Consider the following 21873-nt stretch of genomic DNA (forward strand, 5'->3'; position numbering starts at 1 on the left):
ACTTAAAGATGTTCTTTAAACATTGTCTGAGTGGACATAAGCACGTTAGAGATACTTGGTAAAATGCTCTGTGGAAGGGCGTCAGACAGAGAGGCAAACAGCAAGAGAAGTCAGGAAATGCAAAGTCAAGATTGACACTCCCTTCTTTGTATTTCCTGGCTTTTGTTGGCTTGCGTCAGAACCATAGCTTTGTTTTAAATATAACCTTGTTTATCAATCAATTCTTGAGACACTGTCTCAGGATATTTGTAATAATATTTTTATCATAGTATTGTTATCGGTGATCAACATGTTGAAATTGTACGGTGTTAATTCAGGGTCAGAGGCTGTCACAAAGACGCTCTCTTGTCTCATCTGCAGTTTTCCACCTCTTCCCCATTACTGCTATACCATAGATTTCTAAAAAGCAAAACAATTTGGAAAGATAGCAGGAATGGCAATATGCTTCATGCCAACTTCCCTTAAACAAGGAGCAGCGTGTGGCTGGGCTTGCAGAGCACTACAACTGGTGAAGGATTCTCTTGTGAGATCTGTTCAGGTGGTGCAGTTTTCTTTTCACAGTCTGGTAACAAAATAAAGCCAGTAAACTAAACTGTATGCAAATATGCTTAAAATTGTTTACTGCCTTTTTCTTAACATGAATTGGGCAATTGGTATGATCACTTCCAGGGTGAAGAAATTTGAGAAGTTCAACTCTTGCCTAACTGTTTACCCCTGTCTGAGCTGTCTTTAAAGGGGTCTTGTTCAGCTTGTCAATTCAGAGTTGTAGAATGAATATCTGGTGTTTGTATAAATATTAAATAAAGCCTTGGAAGGCTTTAGAGAGAGTGAAAGAGGAACGAATCTCATTTGTGTTTTAATTATACCACAAGGTAAGGTGAAATTCCTTACTTTTCAGAGAGAACTGCGTAAGATGTGAAGTGTAAGAGTAGCATGTAAACCAAAACCACAAATAAACAGAATTAAATGAAACCGTTTAGCCCTGCTTAGCCATAGATGCTTCTCCAGTTTACGAATCATTTGCTCTGGGAAAGTGTGATCAATACAGAGCAAACTTGACTGTAGTTCTGGAGTTAGAATTTTGCATTTCACAAGAGCCCATACAGTATTTTAATTGTTTAACCACCATGTCTGCTGCCAAGTTTGGTTTATAACCTAACTAAAAGGAACTAAACAAGGGAGAGTGAAAATAAAATAACCACTTTGCATGGAATTGGGGCTGAAGTTCTCTTCTTTCCACCAATTTCAGGGCAGTAGCTTATTAGAATTGTGTGCGTGCCCTTTGATCTGCATTTTCATGGGATTATTTTCACATTTGCCTGTCGCACCTTCTTATGGATAACTCTAAAAAACCCTTCCTTTCCCTCCAAACCCTATTCTTGTGTGTGCTTGTTGGTTTGAAACCCTGGGACATTTTAGCTACCTACAGTAATAGCGCTCGACTTGTCCCCCCTGTTCCTCCAGGAAAGGAAGTTCTTCAAAGGCTTCTTTGGAAAAGTAAGTTTAATGCCTCATTTGTGCTTGCACTATAAGGAGTTACATCCCTGGTATAGCACTGCCATGAAATCAAGGTGTTGAGTCCCCTAATCCATTTCAGAATATTTGCTTCTAAAATAGACTTGGAAGTATGTGATCAAACAAAGAATATGGTTAAAAAACCTGAAACAGAAGCTTAAATCCAAATGGTCTGTATTGGAAATCCAGTGTTCTGAAGTGATTTGGTCTTCCTGGAAAAAAAAAAAAAAGTGAATTTTCCCTTTAAATCTTTAAACTTTTGCCAGCCTACATCACCTGGGCAAATATCTGCAGAACAGTTGGATCTGTGCCTCAAGTGCTTCATGATTGGCTGCCTAGGACCGTGGGTTCACCCCTAAATGTTAGCCTTGGGAGAAAGCAGTGTACCTACACATACCATCTCTTAAGTGATCTTATAGTGACCTTCCAGTACCTGAAGGGAGCCTACAGGAAAGCTGGAGAGGGGCTATGCGTAAAGGCTTGTGGAGATAGGACCAGGGGAACGCACTGCAGAGGGGCAGATTTAGACTAGACATTAGGAAGAATTTCTTCACTATGAGAGTGGTGAGGCACTGGCACAGGTTGCCCAGGGAAGCTGTGGATGTCTCGTCCCTGGAGGTATTCAAGGCCAGGTTGGATGGGGCCTTGGGCAGCCTGATTTCATGGGATATCCCTGCCCATGGCAGAGGGGTTGGAACTAGATGATCTGTAAGATCCCTTCCAACCCTAACTATTCTATGATTCTGTGATTAAACCTTCCTTTTTTCAGCACAGTTCTAATTCAAAGATATATGAAGATGAGACCAGATGTTTACCTACTATGTGTTCCTAATTTCAACTTGATAGTGTCACTGAAAATTTGTTGCTCTTTGTTTTCATGAGGAAAGTGTCTCAGACAAAAAGGAAAGAAACTCTTTGCCCTTATTAAGAATGTGCTGTACTGATGGCCAGGTCGTTTTATTCCTGCTGTCTACATCTCTGCCAGGCAGTGTGCGTAGACCTCTGAAAGAGATCTCTCCCTTTTTAACTCTCATCTGTTCCCTACCTCTGCATTTAAAATTCCTGTAAAACATTTTAACTTAGTGTTTTTACGGACTTAATCTAAGATACCACTTCTGAAGTATCTTACTATAAAATGAATCTTGGCTTAAATTTAAACTAACAGGTTTGTAACTTCCATAGCTACAAAAGTCTTTGGAGCAAGTTATTATCTGTTTTTGAGTGATCTTTACTGTTGTAGTGAATAGTAGTACAGATTTGGTGATCTTATGTTTTGATTCCACTGAGTTGCATGCATTTCTTGTCATGCAATGTTTTATACGGAATCTGAAATTAAATATTTTCTTTATATATACCTCAGACTCCAGATACAGCTTACAGTAAGTCCTGGGGCAGACTGAAATAGGCAGAAAGACTGCAAACAATTTAGAGGTATTGAAAAAAATGCCTTATTGGGCAACTTTAATTCTGCTTGGACATCCTTAAAATTTTATTTTCCACCTTACAGTATAGCTGCTACTTATCTCCATGTTCCTATCACTTTTAACAGTTAAATTGTCATGACCAGCACTGTTGGTTAGGAAATATGCCTTTTAGGTTATTTTTTTTTTTAATTCTGTATGCCCATCCGTAGGGCATTGCCAGATTGTCAGAGAGGTTTCCATTGTACCCAGCCCTCAGTAGTCCTGGTTTGTTTTTTTGGCCCTTGCACCTCTTAGGATGGGTGCCTCACCCACCCTTCTAGAGACCTCTGAAATTAGTCCAGATAACGAATGTTGTATTGGAGCAGATTACTGACCTAGGAAGTGCTGAGCAGCAAGGTTTCTATCGGGTCTGACTCAGCACAGACAAATCAGGTTCCTGGGAGCTGGTGCCACACGTGGCTCTCCTCCAGCAGTGCTGTCATCCGGAAGCTCTTGAATATGCAGACAAACTACTGATATGGATGTCTAGATGAGTTCCTTAGTAGCAACATTTAAGACCACACTGTTCCAGTGGATATTGGCCATTTGCTTTAAATACTTCTGTTTGGAGTCACCTGTGCCTTTCAGTGTTTGTTACACAAGCTGTGATCCTGCATTGGAGTTCACTTCTCATGCAGTATCTTGCATCTGGTCTGATCTTTGTCCAGTGTGCGCCAGGAGTGCAAATGCTCATATCTGCTTTGTAATCATGGTGTACTTGGCAGTATCCCACCCATAATGGAGGAGTACTTTGATTTATACAACCAATAAAAAGTGATTTGGAGAAGTATGTTCCTTTTACATCATTTGTAGGCATAAATAAGCTGAGAATTCAGCACATGGGAAAATTATACCTTGTCCAGCAGTAGTAACTGTGGGGTTGGGATATGGAATGTAAGGACTTAACTCTTCTGAGCACTGCATCCACCATAAATCTAGAAGAAGGAGCTGGGAGATAAGTGTGTTTTGTTTTTCTCTTAGTGTAGCAAACTGACATTTCGTTATCTTTCATGAGGAACCTTATGTTTCCAGTGGGAGAGGAGGACTCAGATGGCACTTTAGCCTTCCCATTTTGTTCTGAGAAACATGAAGTTACAGGTCTTAGCTATTTCTAAAACCTCATTTGGTAAAATAGCAGGTGAGAAGTAGCTCTGCTGAAGAACAGTACAGCTTTATGAAGTACCCAGCTCAGTTATACTTGACTTCAATACAAACTTCAGCAACTATTTGCTGTATCTGTGGAAACACGGTTTTTATTGTTTGCTAGGGAAAGATAAATATATCAGTTTCTAATGATGGTAATCTAAACTAAACAGCTACCTGCAGGCATTGTCTTCTCAATTGTTTGTATTTGCTTGAAATAAAGATGTTAAGACTATTAATGGCACATAAGAAACTAGTACTCTTTTTTAAAACACTTCAAGGAGACAGACTTCTACGAACTACTTAGGTTTGGGATTAATAGGGACTTCTAGGCTATGGAAGCTAGTTAAGCATTGAAAATAGAGACTACATTTTGTAGTAGCGTTCCAGAATCTGACAGTTTTCCTTCAGACCTTCTCTGGGGTATCCAGCAGACTGAATGGACACTTAGAAACTTGCTTCTGCAAGCACATCTTTGTAGGTTGCTTTCATGCTGTGCTTATTTTCTGTTTTCTTTTTTAAATCACTCTTCCATACGAATCAGTGCCATTCTCTTTTCTCACCAAGCCTTTTGAAAATGCTCGGGGTGTCATTGCTGCTTCCGAAATTGGGACAGATATTTCCTCCCTAAAAACAAACAGAAGTCCTGCCAGGCTTGTTTTCTTCACACTTGCTGCTTTTTCTGAGAATGAAACCAATGTGATATAATAGGAGAGTTTTCACTCCCAGATGTTTCATCCTTACGGTGTTAAAAATGGTGTTGCAGACTTGGAACATGTGGTTGCTTATGCCAGAATGTGTCCTTGCTCCATTATTTGCTGTATGAATGTAAACTATATACATCTGCAATGAACTGGTTAAAAAAAAATAAATTAATTTAATTGTCATTCTTGCATGAAACCACTAGCTGGTAGCCCCCCCCCCCATCTTTTTTTGTTGTTGCTCTGTTCACTCCCTGCAGTGGTCAGTGGTGAGCGCCATTAGACTCAGTGCTTCCAAAAATGTTATGGGAAGAACATTTTATTAGCTGGCTTAAAGTATGGGGCTTGTGAATTAGAGTAACACATTTTAAAAGAAAAAAATACTATTTTTCTCCTAGTAGTTCTCTGTTGCAAACAGTAAAATCGTGTTGGCACGTGGTACCTATTTTCTGTTCGATAAATTAGCTTCAGAAGAATATTGTGTCAAGTGTTTATACTGTTTTCTTTAACTTTCCCTTAAAAAGTAAACAGTCTAGAAAGAATCCATAGTTAGATGGCTCCTAAAGCCTTCCTGTGTTTCCCACTTTTACTTACCTTCAGCTTGTGGCAGCTGAAAGTTCCCACAGTCAGCTCTTGGATAAAAGCCAGACTACTCCTGCTGCCTCAGCCTGCCCCCATTGTTGCTTTTTCAAGATACACACCAAATGGTTAAGAAATCATATTTTCTACCTCTCTTCCAAGATATGACGTTTAGCACTTAATAAAAGAGTGAAACATATTCGGAAGATTGATCTTAGCATTAAGCTCATAACACAGTAACTGATGATTTTTGGATGCTTTTTAACACTGGTTTAAGGTGATGCCATGATTCTGCCATGCGACTGTTAGGGCAGAGGGCAGGGCTGGTGGCAATAGAAGGTAAGAGTTTTCCTACGTTTAAACTTGTGCTAAAGCAGCTACCTGTGGTGTAACTCCTTATGAATTAGTGTTTTCTGACTCTCTAGTGGAATTCTTCACCCACTTGGTCAGTCTTGAATTCTTTACTGTCAGTGGACAGACACGCTGTTTTGGCTTCCACCTGTCCTGTGCCCTCTCCCACTCCCCACGACGTGCTGTTTCTGGACTGTTAGCTTTGTCTTGGTTCTCTGAATGTTTTGCAACTTGGATTGAGTATCTGGCTTTGGGCACTCTACTGACCATGGACTTCATCTACACTTAACGTTATGGTTCTTGGAAAGGGGAGAAACGGGTGGCAGTCTGATGCTGTTGGCATAAAACTGTTTTTTTCTTTCCTTTTTTCTTTTTTTTTTTTTATGAAAGTCTGGGAAGAAGGCCATTAAAGCGGTCCTGTGGGTTTCAGCGGATGGACTCAGAGTTGTAGATGAGAAAACAAAGGTTAGATTTCCCTGGACAAAAAGTTTTAAATCTTTCTATAATAATATATGTGCTGTAACTTTAAATGGACACCAATTTTTATGTTAATGCAAATATTGGTATTTGAAAGGAAGACTGAAGCGTATAATTAGTTTAATCATTTCTTGCTTTGTAAACATATGTATGCTTGCTAATTTTTCTTCTCCAGTTTATTCCACGCTATTTTCAAGAAACGTTTCATAAGATGTGGCAGTTGGCACAGGCTTGGAATATTTTTAGTTGCATTTACTGGAAAAACATTTTTTTCCTCATAAGTTCTGTTGACATTGAACTTGGAGTCCCTCAGCTGCCATAGGAATACATGAGCAAACTTGTGTTAATCAATATGATTTTTGTAGCATCCAAATCCTAGAATGGAACTGGATGAACAAGAGCTTCCAAAAATGCAGTGAAGAGAATAAATGAAATAGAAGAGTTGTGCCTTCAGACTCAAGCTAAAAAGTAATTGAGTATGAAGTTCAATGATTTCTAATTCTAATATCTAAGCTGTAGTTCTGAAGTGGAAGGCTAATGTATTTGTGACATCCTTCTAGATTGTTCTACAAGTTTTTAATTGTGAAATAGCACAGTATGTACCACCAAGGTGCTTGTGCTCAAGTAATAGCAAACAATTTTTGGTTTTATCTATATGTAGGCAATTAGCAATGAGAACTTTAGACTTACCTCTATAATCATAGTAGTATTTTAAAAGATGGCATGGCTATTGGAACAATTTTTGCTCTCCTTAATCTGAAGTTTGTTTTATATTCCTGTCATTTAACCCTTACTTTTCAACCTGGAAGATTATAAGCCAACAACTGAGAAGCAGGTAGAGATAATTCATATCCCTCCTCCAGTATGACTGCCTGTCAAACACCTGCTCTGTGGCTTGACTTCCCCAGGGCTGCTGTTACAGTATCAGTCGTCAGCACTAAAGTTACTGTCCCTGAGGAATTCATTTTCTAATTTAAACATACTGATGTAGCTGAATTCAGTCTACTCATTGCCTCATTTAAAAGTATTAATACGTGTATTGTTTTTAGAAATATTACTGTATATATTTAATCTTTTAAAATTTAATTTTAGTAAGTTGTGCAGACCCTGGAGGAAATTAAAAGTATAGGACCTAAAATGAGAATATACTGTTGCCTCCTGGTGGTTGAATACATCGGCAGGGGTACCAAGTACAAACCACCTACCAAAAGGAAACAATTTTGAAAAAAGTAGTGAAAAAATAGTTTTTAATGAATATAGTAGTATTCAAAAACTATGCTATCTCCAGTTTAGAAACACTTCGTCCATCAGTCTATGGGGACAAATCAGAGGATTTTGATATTATCAGTGCTGCTGGTGCTTTTCCATTGCATCCCTGCTTAGCTAATTGGCAGATCAGCTTTTGCTTTTTGTGCAGCAGCTGCTAGATCTTTTCACACTCACAGGTCTCTCCCATAAGTTTCAGCTTTTTTTTTTCTAACCACAATTAAGATTTTTTGATTGCAAGACTATACTGGAGCTGCTATGATAGTTATAGCCTCATCAGGTTGTTGTCTTCGTAATGTAACTCGTGTTCTTGCAGTTAACACTGAAAATTACTTACTCAGCTGTTTCTTAATATGTCCTCACATTTCTTTTATTGTGTGTGTGTGTGTGTGTGGATTTTTCCCCTCTAGGATCTTATAGTTGATCAGACAATAGAGAAGGTTTCTTTCTGTGCACCAGACAGGAACTTTGACCGGGCGTTCTCGTACATCTGTCGAGATGGCACAACGAGGCGCTGGATATGCCACTGCTTTATGGCTGTAAAGGACACGGTAAGTTTGACATGGTGTATCCCCAACACACCGTATTTATGCTTGGAAAAATTGACTACCTAGAATACTGCAGTCCTTGAAAATTATTTTCTCTCTCATTCTCTGTATCTGAATTACTTGCTATCTCTCTGTGGCTTTGTCTTGTGGGTAGAAATGGTGCCCAGCATGTGTATAAATGGAATGCAGTCAGCCTCAGATATCTCTAGCAGAAGGGAACTACTCTTCTAAAAATAGACAGAAGATACTCTCATCTGAAAACATATACAGCCAAAAGCTGAAACAGCACTGACAGTTTTTCCAGGGCAAAATCATAGTAAATACAGACTGGTTATGAATGCAGTCTCTTGTATACGAGTGTTATCTTGAGTGGAAAGGTATCTGAATGTTAAAGGGTGGAGCTAGACTGAGTTAAATTAGCATCTTGTTTACTTCTAAGTGATAAGAGATTTTTCCAGTAGAGTGTTGGAAAGCAAGTTACCTCGATCAGTCTCTCGCTGTGTAGTCTTAAGTAAGTTACTTAACTCCCTGATCTGTTCTTTTCCTCTTTCTACTTTTTGTTGAATCCTACCTATATTATACAAAGTGCTTGAAACTTTATGCAAATTCATTGTGTGAACTCCACATAGCTGCGTTTTCAGAGCAATTGTACTTGATAACTTCTCAGTTTTATTTAAAGAGAAACAATGAAGTTGGAAATTCCTAGCAAAACTTGCATTAGAGCTGGAACATTTCCATTTTCATCTGTAAATAAGAAGTCAATTTACTTACCAATTATAACAGATGAGTTGAGCTAGTGATAGTAATAGCGCACCTCACTCAACTGTAGCCACGGTATCAGTTGGATTGCTGGTCTTCCCATGGCCTACATTGCGTTTCCTTATTACAATTATGGACAGTGGATCCTTTTGACTTAACTAGTTAACAATGGAAGTGCTGTTCAGAAGGCACTCTTAATACTAACTTGTGCATTTGGTCAGGGTAATTAAGAGGTGTAAGGAGTCACCACTGCACTTTGAATTTTCATGCTTACACGCAATGGTAGTGTCTCCCTGAGCCCTCTGTAAACTTTCTCTATCTGATAATAGCACTTCTCTGTCCTTTGGGATTTATACCTGCTTAAGGTGGCTTCACAAATGTGTCTAGAGGCAAGGAATCTGTGTAGACATATTATCTCACTGGAACGCTAGTAGCGGTTGAACTAAACAGATTATCCGACAGTCTCTTTTCATTTCTGGGTGGCCTTCCTGAACGCTGCTTGTGCAATAGTACTTGGGAGCCTTTGTATATACCAGGTTTAGTTTTAGAGCCATGCAAAAGGTGGCCAATTACAGTTGTTCTCATGAATGCCTTAATTAGATTCCTCCTGTAAACGCAGATTATCACTTCGCAATGCTTGAAACACACGCATGTTTTTGTTGCAGTTACTGTATGATGCAATGTTGTCTTGTACAGGGGGAAAGGTTGAGTCATGCCGTGGGCTGTGCATTTGCAGCCTGCCTGGAGCGCAAGCAGAAGCGAGAGAAGGAGTGTGGAGTGACTGCCACCTTTGATGCCAGCAGAACCACATTCACTAGAGAGGGGTCATTCAGGGTCACTACAGCTACTGAACAAGCAGAGAGAGAGGAAATTATGAAACAGATGCCGGATGCTAAAGGTACGGGGTGCAACTTAATTATCCATAGTGAGCAAAACCAGCACTGAGGCGAATTGGAGCCTGTGCAAGGATTGAGGCATAATGTCCTTGCGGCATTCCCTCTCTTGAACCTTATTTATGTACAAATCTTATTTCCAGACACTTGTCACTTCAAGATGAAAAATGCTTCCAGATTCACTTGTAGTGTGTTTTCCCACATCTCCTCTAGAAAAAGGACAAGTGGTTTCATATGTGAAAGCTGCTCCTGCTTTGTTTTGTCAGCCTCTTTTATGGCAGAGAGCACTGTATGTACCATAAATAAAAGACCTCATTAGGAAAACGCTACAAAAATAGAACAAGTTTGTCAGACATGAACTAATCTTTTTTTGTAGTCTAAAGCTTATGATAAATGAACAGAGAATGGTATGTGTTTTTCTTAGAAAACAATGTACTTTTATTTTGATTTTTAAGGCCGATTGCAAAGTGTATGTGTAGAGTTATATTGTGTGAGGGAAGAACCAGTCACTTGCAGTGTGCTTTCTGAGAAACTCAAACCAAAATAACAACTCCCTCCTCATAAAACACAACTGTTGTTCTGTTAATTACATTAAAAAGTAGTAACTAGCTGATTTGAGAGGAGTTAGTTTTTAATTGTTAGCCATTTGAAAGATCGTTTATACTGTTCTGAAAGTAGAACTTCTTACTGAAGTTTTATTATAAGTAGTGGAGTTCTACAGCTAACAGAAAATAAGTATTAAAAATGTTGTTCATAGCCTACTTTACAGTGGAGTCGATCTTTTGTTTTAGCGGGTTCCACAGCAAGTTCTTATGCTGCCACTTGATTGCAAAACTTTAATCTTCGTTTTCATCATCCATCTGCTTGTTCCCATACGTTAGTTTTCGAATGTGCTAAATGAAGCTTAAACACAAGTCCTTTGTTCCTTGAGGGCATGAGTCAAAGTCTTGACTCAATGAAGGTGTGTGAAACCCTTTCCAAGAAAGACTGATTAGAGAAGTTTCACTTGAACGAGCAGCTGCAACTCATGGGTACTGAAGCTTGTAAGATGACATAATTAGTTCCTCCTACCATTCCAACTCCTCAGAAATCTTCTAGCGTGACTCCTCTCTTTACCAGAATTTGTTGATGTTTTTCCTAAAATGTTTGGAAAGCAATATAGATGAAATAAGAGTTCATACCAGGATAGGGAGTTTTCCCCTTCTCCTGCTGTGTTGATGAGTCGTGTTTATTCCCCCCCAAAGCCAATTACTTATGACAAGTGAGAGTTTTCAGAGAGATGGAAAAAAAATCCCCATTGCTGTTCTAATCTCAAGTGTCATGATTTAAACTAGGCTTTAATCCTACAATTCTACTATTAGGCCTGGTTGACAGAAGCATTGTGATGCTATGCAAAACCCTGCCAAATGAAGTAGCTGATTTTAAGTTGGAGGAGCTTCCAGTGCAACTAACTAGTGATTCAGTGGTAACATTACAGCTGAATTCAGTTAAAGAAGTGACACAGAAACCCACTGTAAACGTTCCTGGTGTTAGCAAGGCCTGTCAGCTCAGAGGCTGCGTCTACCTTGCAGCGCATTTCCTCTATCTGTAATAAATTTCCTGGAGGAGCTGGGGAGCCGCAGCCTGAGCACTGAATGCAGCCTAACCTGTTAAGTGCTGCTGCTACCTTTGGCCTGCTGAAGCTTGTGCACTGCGTTTGGCTACTGCTGCTGATTCTGCAGGGCTGGGAGGGTGGATTTAAAAGAAAATCCTAGAGCTGGGTTCTGTTGCCGCCTGCTGCTGAGCTATGCCACCCTAAATCAGTTAATACAGGTTGCAGTAATATTTTGGCCATAGTTTTGCGTGAGGAGAAGTAAAGGGCTCAAACATGCAATACACTTTTCAGTCTTAATCATAAATGAATTGCAGGTATTTCTAGAGCTGAAATCTCAGGAAGAGCTAGAAAGAAATCATATAAGCCATTATTACTATGAAGTGGCTACCCTTACTAGGCTTTGCTTTGAGACTGGATATATGTAAAGTGACATGGTGAAGACAGTGAAGGTATACACAGGTGATTTTTTTGCTCTGATATTATAACTTTGTTTCCAGGAGTACTAGTTATGCAAATTCCTGCAATTTCTCTTTTCAAAACAAATGGGAGTAGGGGCAGGCAGTTGAACATTACTTTGCTTTACTCTTCTAACCTCACCCTATTTCCTCCAGCAGTTGAAACAGAAGTGAAAACAGTAGCACCAGGTGCTGCACCAAACAATACTGCCCCCTCTTCTGGCTCACCAACCTCTCCTACTGCTGAAGTTGCTGCCTCTCTGGATAAAGAAATGAGCAATCCCCACGCTATTCCACGGAGGCATGCCCCAATAGAACAGCTTGCCAGGCAAGGGTCTTTCAGGGGCTTCCCTGCCCTTAGCCAAAAGATGTCTCCTTTTAAGCGCCAGTTGTCTTTGCGAATAAATGAGCTGCCTTCAACAGTGCAAAGGAAGACCGATTTCCCCATGAAAAATTCAGGTAAAACCAAATTGTTCCAGTGGAATATTACCTTAAATTATCTCTTCATCTTTTCCTTCTCTGTGGCTTCAAATAACTCCCTTTTTAGTAAATTCTTTATCCTGCCTCATGCAGATCATTTCTCACAAACAAACATCACCACATCAGAAAACTTCTGCTTTGGGAATAGGCAAGAATTTCAAATGAGATATTCACATGCAGAAGACACAGTTCTAATAGCTGTCTGAAATACTGGAGCACTGCTTGAAGCGCTCCAGGAATGGGTGTTGGTGAATTAGAGGGTGCTGGCTCTTCCCTCTGAGTCACTGAACCAGTTCCTCCACTTAATACCAGGGCATCTTGAGAGACAAATCCCTTCAAGGCCTTAACCACTTGTCATGGGATCATGTGATGCTTTTCTGCAGTCTGTCCTTCTGCCTGTCTGAATTCTTCTTTTTGAGAGCAATGAAATGGCTTTTCACCTCAAATTAAAAGAAACTTCACTCTTTAGACAGTGCAGCTGGCTGTGTCGGTAATGCATGGTACAGTTTTTATGTGATGGTAGTGGGGTTTTTCTGGAGTCATCCCAACGTATACACCCGGAGTGCTCAGTACCTTGCCTAATGTCCTAGAATCTCCTTAGCTAGGTTATCCTGCAGGTCAGCTGTACTCTCACTTAGTGACAGAGATAGCTTTAGGGTTCTAAACTTTGAAGTAAAAATTACTGTGGCAAAGTTAAAAACAACACAAAACCCTAGTCTGACTTCTAATCCTTATTCGGTGACCTGTGCTTTAAGGCCAGCACTGAGTTTCAGTTTTACAGTAATAGTGCTGTGCTCGCTGGTGGTACTCCCTGAGCACGCTACAGTGAGTCTCACGATTCAGAACATTTCTGATGCATGTTCCTGTGTATGCCGCTGCCAGTGCTGCTTACTGTCACACCACGTGTGCTGCATTGGAATATCCTGCAAAGAATCACTTCTTGCGCATGCCATGCCCTGAATTTTAGATATGGTGCATGCTGTGTCCAGACATCTTAAGTTTTTTTATACTATTTGTGCTTAATTATGCCTGCTCGTGTCAATTCTGTGAAGGACTGAGGATCAGTACTTTTGAAAAGCAATGCAGTTAGTAATAATGAGGACATCTGGTAAGTTGTCAGTTTTACTCCAGATGTTACTTTATGCACATTATGCTGATACTTGGTTTAAAACTGAGGGTCTGTTTTATTTGAGCATTCAGCTTTTGCTTTTCGTAGTCTACCACAGGAGCTAGGGATTTCAGCAACTGCTGAACTGGAACAACCAGCATTCTAACTCTAGACTTAACTTGCCACTGTACATTGCTGTCAGCACGTTTAAACTTCATCTAGTTACTGTGGAAGTATGTTGTTGGAACACTTAAATCTATCATAAGCATTTTCATTTCACAGAGTGCCAAATCTTAGTGCCAAATCCTAGATAAGTTTAGCACTTTAATACTGGAAGATTTAGATATCTACTAAAGCTATAGAAAACCCTTTTATTTTCTGAAATGAACAGCCTCTCTTGCATTAACACAGAGAAGCAGTAATAGCAGACTTTAAATCTGGAATGCTGATCTCCTTACCCTCTTGACAGTTACAAAATGCACAAATGTTCTGTTTCAGGTCAGGTCTTCAACACTGATTGTTAAAAATGCTGTCACATAAATCAGTAGCAGGAACTATGACATAAGGGATCTACTTATATTTCAGTTTCACATTGGTATTTGTAAATTATTTCTGTATCCTTTAAACTTCCAATGTAATTAAGTTTGTTTACATTTTAGTCCCTGAGGTAGAAGGGGAAACGGACAGCATTAGTGCCCTCTGCTCTCAAATCACCACTGCTTTCAGCGCACCACCAGAAGATCCTTTCTCTTCAGCCCCCATGACAAAACCAGTGACAGCAGTCGCACCAGAGTCTCCTGCCTTTCAAGGTTTGGGATTTTTGTGTGTCGTGGTTATGCTGGATGTGATGAATGCACATGATGTTGCTTTCCAGTAACACATGGTCTTAATTTCTTGTGCAAGTCCGGTTGTCGGTATTTTGGGGAAATGCATCCTGCTTTATTCATCTTGTCTGTTTAGTATTTCTGTCGTTTTGTTTTTAACAAAAAGTTCATGTACCTACCACACGATAGTTACCTATAAAAGGACTGACTTTGACATAACGGCTGTTCTAACGTTCTGCCTCCTGAACTGCAAAAATCTTACCAACTGTGTGTCACAGGAACCAAGTCTCACAAGGGAAGAGATTTTGTGCCACCACATAATTGCTGTTTTTCACACAAACTCTTAGATAGTTGTGGAGAGATGCCAACTGTAGAACTTGTAGCAGCCTCTAATCTTCATTTCACTGACACACTTTTATACCAGTAGTGTGAAAAAAGAACCTCTCCTTGTTATATGTAGTAATTGTTACTTCGTATCTGAAATCTGTTCTTTTGAGTCTGTTTAATCATACAGTAACTTCTGGTGAGCCCTATCTCTTTTCTATTAAACCAACAAATTTAACTTCAGTCATCAGAACACAAGGTGTCTGTCAAATACGCATAAGTCTACCATCCCACAATTTTGCTAACAAGAGTTGACTTGGTGAAATGGAATTTACTGGCTTTATCAACTGTCAGTCCAATTTGGTACACAAACTGCTGTCATGTGGAAGTGTCTACAATTTTGTGTGTTGATAGATGACATGGCCCACTAATATTCCAGTCACATGCATGCCTTGCATGAATTAAATGCACTGATGTTGTCTGCTCCCATTTTAGTTAATGGCACTGCCTCTGCCTTCTGTGTGCTTGCTGCTAAACCATCCCAAGCTGCTGTAGTGTCCACAGCTATGCCAGTTCGTGAAACCAATCCTTGGGCTTATGCTCCTGCTGCTAATACTGGAGCTGCAGCCATGGTCGCTGGTAAGACTGGAAGTAGATCCAATGCATTGCTATGAGAACTTAGATCAAAACCATAATTGAGCTCTTGAGACAATTGTCAATGCCACATCGTGGCAATTGGAAGGAACACTAACAAAAGCTGGAAGTAGTAGCCTCTTGCACAAGCGGATGGAGGGAAGCGATGAACTTGCTGGTTCTGGGTCTGTCAGCTGGACTGATTCTTATTTTGGCAGCATTTTACTAAATCCAGTGCCTATAAAGGAAGTAATGAAATAGTGTTGTTCAGGGATGAAGAGGAAAGAATCTGCACGTGCATCCAAAATAATTTTTATGCATTTTTTTTCACTAATCTGTATAAGGAGAGATTAAGTTCGTTGCTTAAAGGCTTTAGAGGTTGATTTTTACTAGTTAATAAGCATAGTCTGTTCCTCCAGTCCTTGTCTACAGTTATATACAATATAAAGTGGGTTTTTACTGCACAGTGTTATAACAGTCCACCAGTCCTGAGCTGTACATTCTGAACCTGATACTCCCCAGTTAGAGGAATTAGTGGTTATGGACTAGATCATTGCTGCTAAATTATGAGTGCAGGCAGGAGCTCTTCCACATGCCCTGAAGTCTCAGATGTCAGCTATGAAGAGGAAAAAAAAAAACCAAAACCCTACGTTTTTGTGAAGAAACTCTTCTCTACCCCTTCTTGACCAATGTCTTCCAATCATAGAACAGTACAGTGGATGCATAAAGATGCTTCCAGTTTTGGTAGCAATGTTTCAGCTGTAGAGGGAAGAGGTCTTTCTGGTTTTGTGTATGTCCTCCAGCCTTTCTGACTGACAAAAGGGTAAGGAGCAGAAAATACTGACTTCCCCGCGCTTTCCTTCCCAGGCGCTGAATGGAGCAGCACCTCCTCCAGTGCGGCCTCACCAAGTCTCTTCCAAGGAAATCACAGACGTACTCCTTCAGAGGCAGACCGTTGGTTGGAGGAGGTCTCAAAGACTGTCAGAGCCCAACAGCAGCCAACCCCAACCCCAGCCCAAGCCCCACAGCCACTGCTACAGCCTCCTCCAGCAGCTTCCCAGTCGGCACCAGCCTTCCCAGTCAGCACCTTCATTGCACCTCAGCCGGTGCCGGTGGGCGTGGTACCACCCATGCAGCCAGCATTTATTCCAGCTCAGCCCTATGCTGTAGCAAATGGGATGACCTATGCAGCCCCAAGTGTACCTGTGGTTGGAATCACACCTTCCCAGATGGTAGCCAACGTCTTTGGCACTGCAAGCCACACTCCAGCAGCCCATCCGCATCAGTCACCCAGTCTTGTCAAACAGCAGACATTCCCTCAGTATGAAAGCAACAGTGCTACAACCAGCCCTTTCTTCAACCCACCTGCCCAGCACAACGGCTCTGCAGCTTTCAACGGCGTCGATGGTGGCAAATGGGCTGCCGAGGACAAGCATTCACAGCCCCTCGCAGCTGCTCCGCAAGTAGACCCGTTTGAAGCACAGTGGGCAGCACTAGAGAGCAAGGCAAAACAGCGCACTAATCCCTCTCCAACTAACCCCTTCTCAAGTGATTTACAGAAGACATTTGAGATTGAACTCTAAGCGGTCCTTTGGGGGGGGTGAGGGGTGGATAAATTGTACATTAGAATAGAGGGATAAAAGAAGCAGAGGGGACCATTTCTGATCAATTTGCTTTGATAATCCCAAAGGTCCCCTCAAACGAAAATGAGTTAGAAAGAGGGAGCAGTTATGGGGAGGGTATAAGCATACAGAGAATTTGTTGTGCAGTTCTTAAAAGGAATCCTGGAGCCACCCCAGTCTGCATTCCCTCCTCACTTGGAAAGCTGGAAGTCAAACACAGCAAATAAAAGCACCTAGTTCTGAAGAATGTTGTGCAGAACCATCCTTTATCTCACAGAAAGGAAGGCAGGCTTTGTACTTGTGTCCTTCCGATGCCCTGCAAGTCTTGGACATTCCCCCTCAGGGAAAAAATGGGTTGGGGTGGGGGTGGAAGTGGGTGGGAGGTTGTCACCTGCTTAGCAAAAGCTAGGTTTGTGGAAAAAGCTGAGCTTCCATTTTGAGTAACAAAATAAATATTATATGTAAAGAATAAAGTAAAGCCAAAATCTTTATTTTTATGCATTTAGAATATTTTAAATAGTTGGATATTAAAAGCTGTATGAGTTGTAAGTAATCTTGCCAAAGGTTAAAAAAAGGGGGTTGGATGTAAGAAATTGTACATAAGATTGATTTATCTCTGATTCTTATTGTAAGTAATATTGGGGGGGTGGAAAAAGGGGCTCTAGCTTGTTCTTGTATCTGTTCATTGTAAGTAGCATATTGCAACAACAATCACAACCAATAAGTCATTATATCGTAGTTTTAAATAAATAAAATTAAGAACAGTATTGTCATGGTTTGAAAACCATGGGGAAAATTTACTGGTTTTTATTGGATTCCAGCTACATATTATATATAGTATGGGTTCTTTCCTTTCATGTATTGCTGCAGTTTCTTTGTCTTAATCTATTGGTTCTAACACTACTGTGACAACTTACTGTAATCATATCTACATCCTGGAGCTACCTGGGAAACCATTTTATGTTTGTCTGTCAGTAGTTATTAGAGGTTTTTAACTTTGGTTTCATTTTTTTTTTTTTCCACTGATTTGTGAAACCTTGTGGTTAGGGCTGCAGCTGGTCCAGATTCTGCCTCTGGTGACTTGTGAAAACCATCTCATTTTAACTTTACTTTTAAACTTTGGCCTTACAAGCAAATGTAAGTTATATATATTTGTACTGATGATTTATAATCTGCTTTAACAGAAATAAATGTTGGTGGTAGAAGTGCTGTCTTTGAAAGCTTTATCCCCCCCCACTTCAGTTTTCAGGATTTGCCCTTCTGAGTATCTTCTGGCATCAGGTGAATGTAGGTGAGCCCTGCTTGCTGACCTAATGGTATCCTAACACCCCTCATTTTTACAGCATGTCAGGTTAACTTGAACTTTAAGACTGGACGTGCAGATATCGTTGTGACCCATAACTATTTAAAGCTCTGAAATGGAGGGGCTTTACTGAACAGATCAGATTCTGGGTTTGCATCATGGTATTTTTTAGCATCAAATATTTACATTTCCAGACAAATAGGAAGACACATTCAGAAAGCAAAACTCACTTTGGTTTTCTGTTCTCCCAATAAGTTGATACCTACCCTGTTAGTATAGCTGTTTCTTACTGTATTTTTATGCGCACCATGTAGTTTTAGACATAAGGAAAAGTCAGTCTTTGTAACCTGAAGGGGAAGAAATGCTCCTGTTGTTTGCCCTTGTTTCCAGAAGTTTCCACTTCCAGGCACGTACAGTGAGTTTCACAGTGATGTCTAGAAAACTGGGGCTTTTTTGCTTTACAGTTACCTGTTTTCAGTGTGATACCAATAGTAGTGAACAACGTTCCCTATGGTATTTGAGTTGGTGCTAATGCTTTTTTTCAGCTTTCAAACAGTAAGCAATAGTTGTAGATGTTTATAACAGAATAAGCTATGTGCGCTTTCTTTCCTATGAGTTCTGTATCTTTCACAGCAGTGCCCAAAGATCAGCCAAAAATAGCCCAGTAGAGCTACACCCTTCCCCTACCCTGGAGATAACAATAAAGGAGATATGGCCTTCCTACTATCTATTGTTTAAGGAAGAAAAACATCTTGATACCAAAAAAAAAGTAAAGAGTTCCCTTTGGCAGTGAAGTGGCACAAGAGTGAGGGGAACGCTCAGCGTGCCAGAGAGAAGAAATGCAAAAAGACCCTTTGGTTAACTGTTGTGGTGATGACGTGTATTTAAAGGAGTGAGAGGCATACCTTCAACTAGCGTCCTTACTAATGTGGTTATGCAGCTGAAAGGGGGTCGGGGTAAACACTCGACTGAAGAACCTTCAAGGTTAAAGTCCTGCTCATCAGAATAGAGGTGGCTGTTACAGCTCTCCCAAGTAAGAGCTCTCTGCCCACATCTTGTACAACCATATGGCTTAATTGAAGGCTGACTACACAGAATATTTAAACGTTCTAAAAACAGAGCCTCTGAAAGAGTAGAAAGGGATATTGTAGAACTGGCTGCTTACTCTGGGACAAAAGGGTCTGATATAACTTCTAACCATACTCTTGAACAGGTCCACAGATCTTGACGATCCTTCATGGCTGGACGTGGGAACTGGGAGGGCTTTGCTTAGACTGGAATTTACACAGTCTGTGATTAGACCCTGGTCTCAAAGGGCAAAATCATCCTGTACACTAAAATACTGATCCTGACCATACACACAAAAAATGATGCTGGTGTGAAATGCAAAATTACGTACAAACGAAATTAGGAGTTCCTAAACATCCAAACCTTACACTGTAATGCCTACCATGGATTACAGCAAAGGGTTTTCCCTAATCAAATTAGGGGAAGGCATCTTAACTGCTAAATAAGGATTTTTGTCTTTTTTAGCAAGCAGGATCTGCCACAGAGACACCACCGCCCACCCCCCAAATAGCTGCTGTCGCCTCTCTCCCCTTTACTGAATTGCTTCTAGACGCTTCAGTTGGTTCACATCTTAGCGCTGTGTGTCCCATCCTGAAGCCGTACCTCCGCTGAAGAGAGTGCAGTCATTAGGTTAGTAATTCTTATTTTTAGGTGCAGCTGAACTGATTTACTGGATTTAGAATCCAAACCAGCTTTAGGCTGTCAGACCTGGGGATTTACACCTATGCGTTGCTGCTGCCCTGAGTACTGAGCCAGAACTGAAGGAGAGCACGGTGGTGTGAGCACAGCCCTGAATTAGCTGCCGGCCCTCGAAGCCTTAAAGTAAAGTAACAGAAGTAGAAGGAAAAAAGGACAATCCTCCACCCACCTCCAACCAAAACATGAACAGCAACACTACATAGCAGTCTACTAGTTTATAGCTACATCTATACAAATAGTAAATGGGTGGTGGTACTAATTGATATGATTAACACATCCTAATCTCAGCAGGGAGTTTGGAATGGGAAAGGGGGGGGACTGTTAGGGCTGCTGCCGGGGTACAACAGCCATGGAGGCTGTAAGAAGTTCTTTTGCTCAGAAGTTGTAATTCCATTTTGAGATATTGAAGACACCCAAGAGCCTTTCCTGGTTTAACAAATCATTACATAGTCTCAGCTCCACCCCACCACCACCAATGCCTGAAAATTTCTTTTTCAGAGAGATAATTCATGCTCATTATCAACTCAGTGCTATTCTTGAAAAGAAAGATGCTTTTCAGCTTTAGCTGCTTTGCGTCTGGAAGTCCTTGTTTGTTAGCCCTTAGCGGCAGGAATCAGCCCAGGCCACATGCAGAGAGCCAGGCTTCCCTGACGTTACCTGAGTCCACAGCAGATTGTTGGGAGGTTTATTTTGCCAAGTCAAATGCCCCTACATGTATTTTTATCTGTATATTATTCACCTCCCCAAGCTGAAACCCAGTGCAACACTACTATGAGCTCAGCTTTGCAATAAATTCAACAGCACAGTTCCCGTTCAGAAAAAAAAAAAATAAAAATCATCTGCTGAGCGCTCCTGGAGTGAATGATATTTAAACTGCAGCATCACAGAACAGAGAGCAGTGTTGATGTGTTCATCTAAATTGGTCTTAGCATTCAGGAAGGGTTAAAAGCAGTCTTCCAGTTTGTCTTAAGCTTTCTGTGAAGCATCGCTTCTGCATTTCACTCCAAAGCTGATAACGGCCAAGTAGAAATCAAACTGATGCAGCTAGAAATTTGTCTGCTGGAATAAAACAGCTACAGTGATATGACATCACAGCTGCTTCCCAGCTAGTAATCTCATAGGACCCGAACACTAATTTTACAGGCCTCAAGCTGTTTCTCATGGTGAGAATCCTTTGCATTTAGACGGAAAGCACTCCCTGGGATTACAAATGTTCATTGCTCATTAGTGCTTTGGTGAAGATAGTTCAGGCCCATCTTCAAACACCTCAGAGATTTATTTTTTTTTAAGTGCCTTCTTTTGTGCTTGTATGATGAGTTGCTCTTGCCCTCTTTCATGCTGGTTATCCGCCTTCTCTAAAGTCACGGCATCCCTGTGTTCCCAGTGTCATCCTGTTCTGTGAACGATAGCAACTACCCTTAAAGTGAAGAGATGGATCAGCTACAGCAAGGCATACATAGGGGGGAAAGGAACTTTGCAATAAACCCCAGGGTGGTGGGTCTCCCACCTTTCAACAGTTACACCCACTGCTCTCAGTTCCATTCATCCTCTTGAGCTTTCCAGCAGGCAAAGCTCCCAGAACAGTTCGACGCAGTAGAAGTACAGAGTTCAGACTTCCAGTCTCATACTACGTCACCTGAACTTTTATGTGGCCGTGGAAGTGTCTACCGCCCATGGTGGCGAGGAGGGCTGGCCCGTGGCTGGTAGCGAGAGCAGCTAGCACAGCAGAAGCTGGAGTAGTAGTCATTACTGCAGAGCTGGGCCTGCAGGATTAGGTCGCAGTTGGCGAGGTGTGGCTGGTCCACACACTCCCTGCTCAGGTCCACGTGATTCACAGCAGCTGCAGCCAAGCAAAAGGTGAAGTAGCTGTAAATACGCTGCCAGGACTTACTTATCCTCAGGTTTCGTTTCCCTCCCAAAAAACACAGCACATTCCTGCTTCCTCCACCCTGCCGGTACTAAGAAGGGGATTGTTTTAAATTTTAGTCCAACATCAAGGATGCGAGAGAAAGTGACACCTTTGGTGAGATACAGGAGGAGAACACAATTTCTGGGGCTGATCTAGTGA

At 41.0% G+C, this 21873-nt stretch overlaps 2 protein-coding genes across 32 annotated transcripts in view; one reads left to right on the top strand and one right to left on the bottom strand.

The window, feature by feature from the left end:
- Nucleotides 1-17089, top strand: part of NUMB (NUMB endocytic adaptor protein) — a 99179-nt gene extending 82090 nt beyond the window's left edge. For 7 of the 22 annotated variants that reach the window (XM_054067929.1, XM_054067931.1, XM_054067927.1 and 4 more), the window contains exons 4-11: nucleotides 1420-1497; nucleotides 6143-6217; nucleotides 7906-8046; nucleotides 9499-9700; nucleotides 11901-12203; nucleotides 13992-14141; nucleotides 14976-15119; nucleotides 15981-17087. In XM_054067929.1, coding sequence (XP_053923904.1) covers nucleotides 1420-1497; nucleotides 6143-6217; nucleotides 7906-8046; nucleotides 9499-9700; nucleotides 11901-12203; nucleotides 13992-14141; nucleotides 14976-15119; nucleotides 15981-16696 — 1809 coding nt within the window. In that variant the 3' untranslated portion in view covers nucleotides 16697-17087. Of the gene's footprint in view, nucleotides 1-1419; nucleotides 1498-6142; nucleotides 6218-7905; nucleotides 8047-9498; nucleotides 9701-11900; nucleotides 12204-13991; nucleotides 14142-14975; nucleotides 15120-15980 lie in introns of all 22 variants that reach the window. The other 15 variants (XM_009563830.2, XM_054067944.1, XM_054067938.1 and 12 more) reach the window with 13 other exon arrangements.
- The window catches only part of PAPLN (papilin, proteoglycan like sulfated glycoprotein), a 60196-nt gene continuing 53448 nt past the window's right edge, over nucleotides 15126-21873 (bottom strand). For 9 of the 10 annotated variants that reach the window (XM_054067918.1, XM_054067916.1, XM_054067917.1 and 6 more), the window contains one exon: nucleotides 18094-21645. In XM_054067918.1, coding sequence (XP_053923893.1) covers nucleotides 21470-21645 — 176 coding nt within the window. In that variant the 3' untranslated portion in view covers nucleotides 18094-21469. Of the gene's footprint in view, nucleotides 15352-18093; nucleotides 21646-21873 lie in introns of those variants that run through there. The other variant, XM_009563992.2, reaches the window with a different exon arrangement.

Source organism: Cuculus canorus, chromosome 5 (assembly GCF_017976375.1).
Source record: "Cuculus canorus isolate bCucCan1 chromosome 5, bCucCan1.pri, whole genome shotgun sequence".
Lineage (NCBI taxonomy): Eukaryota > Metazoa > Chordata > Aves > Cuculiformes > Cuculidae > Cuculus > Cuculus canorus.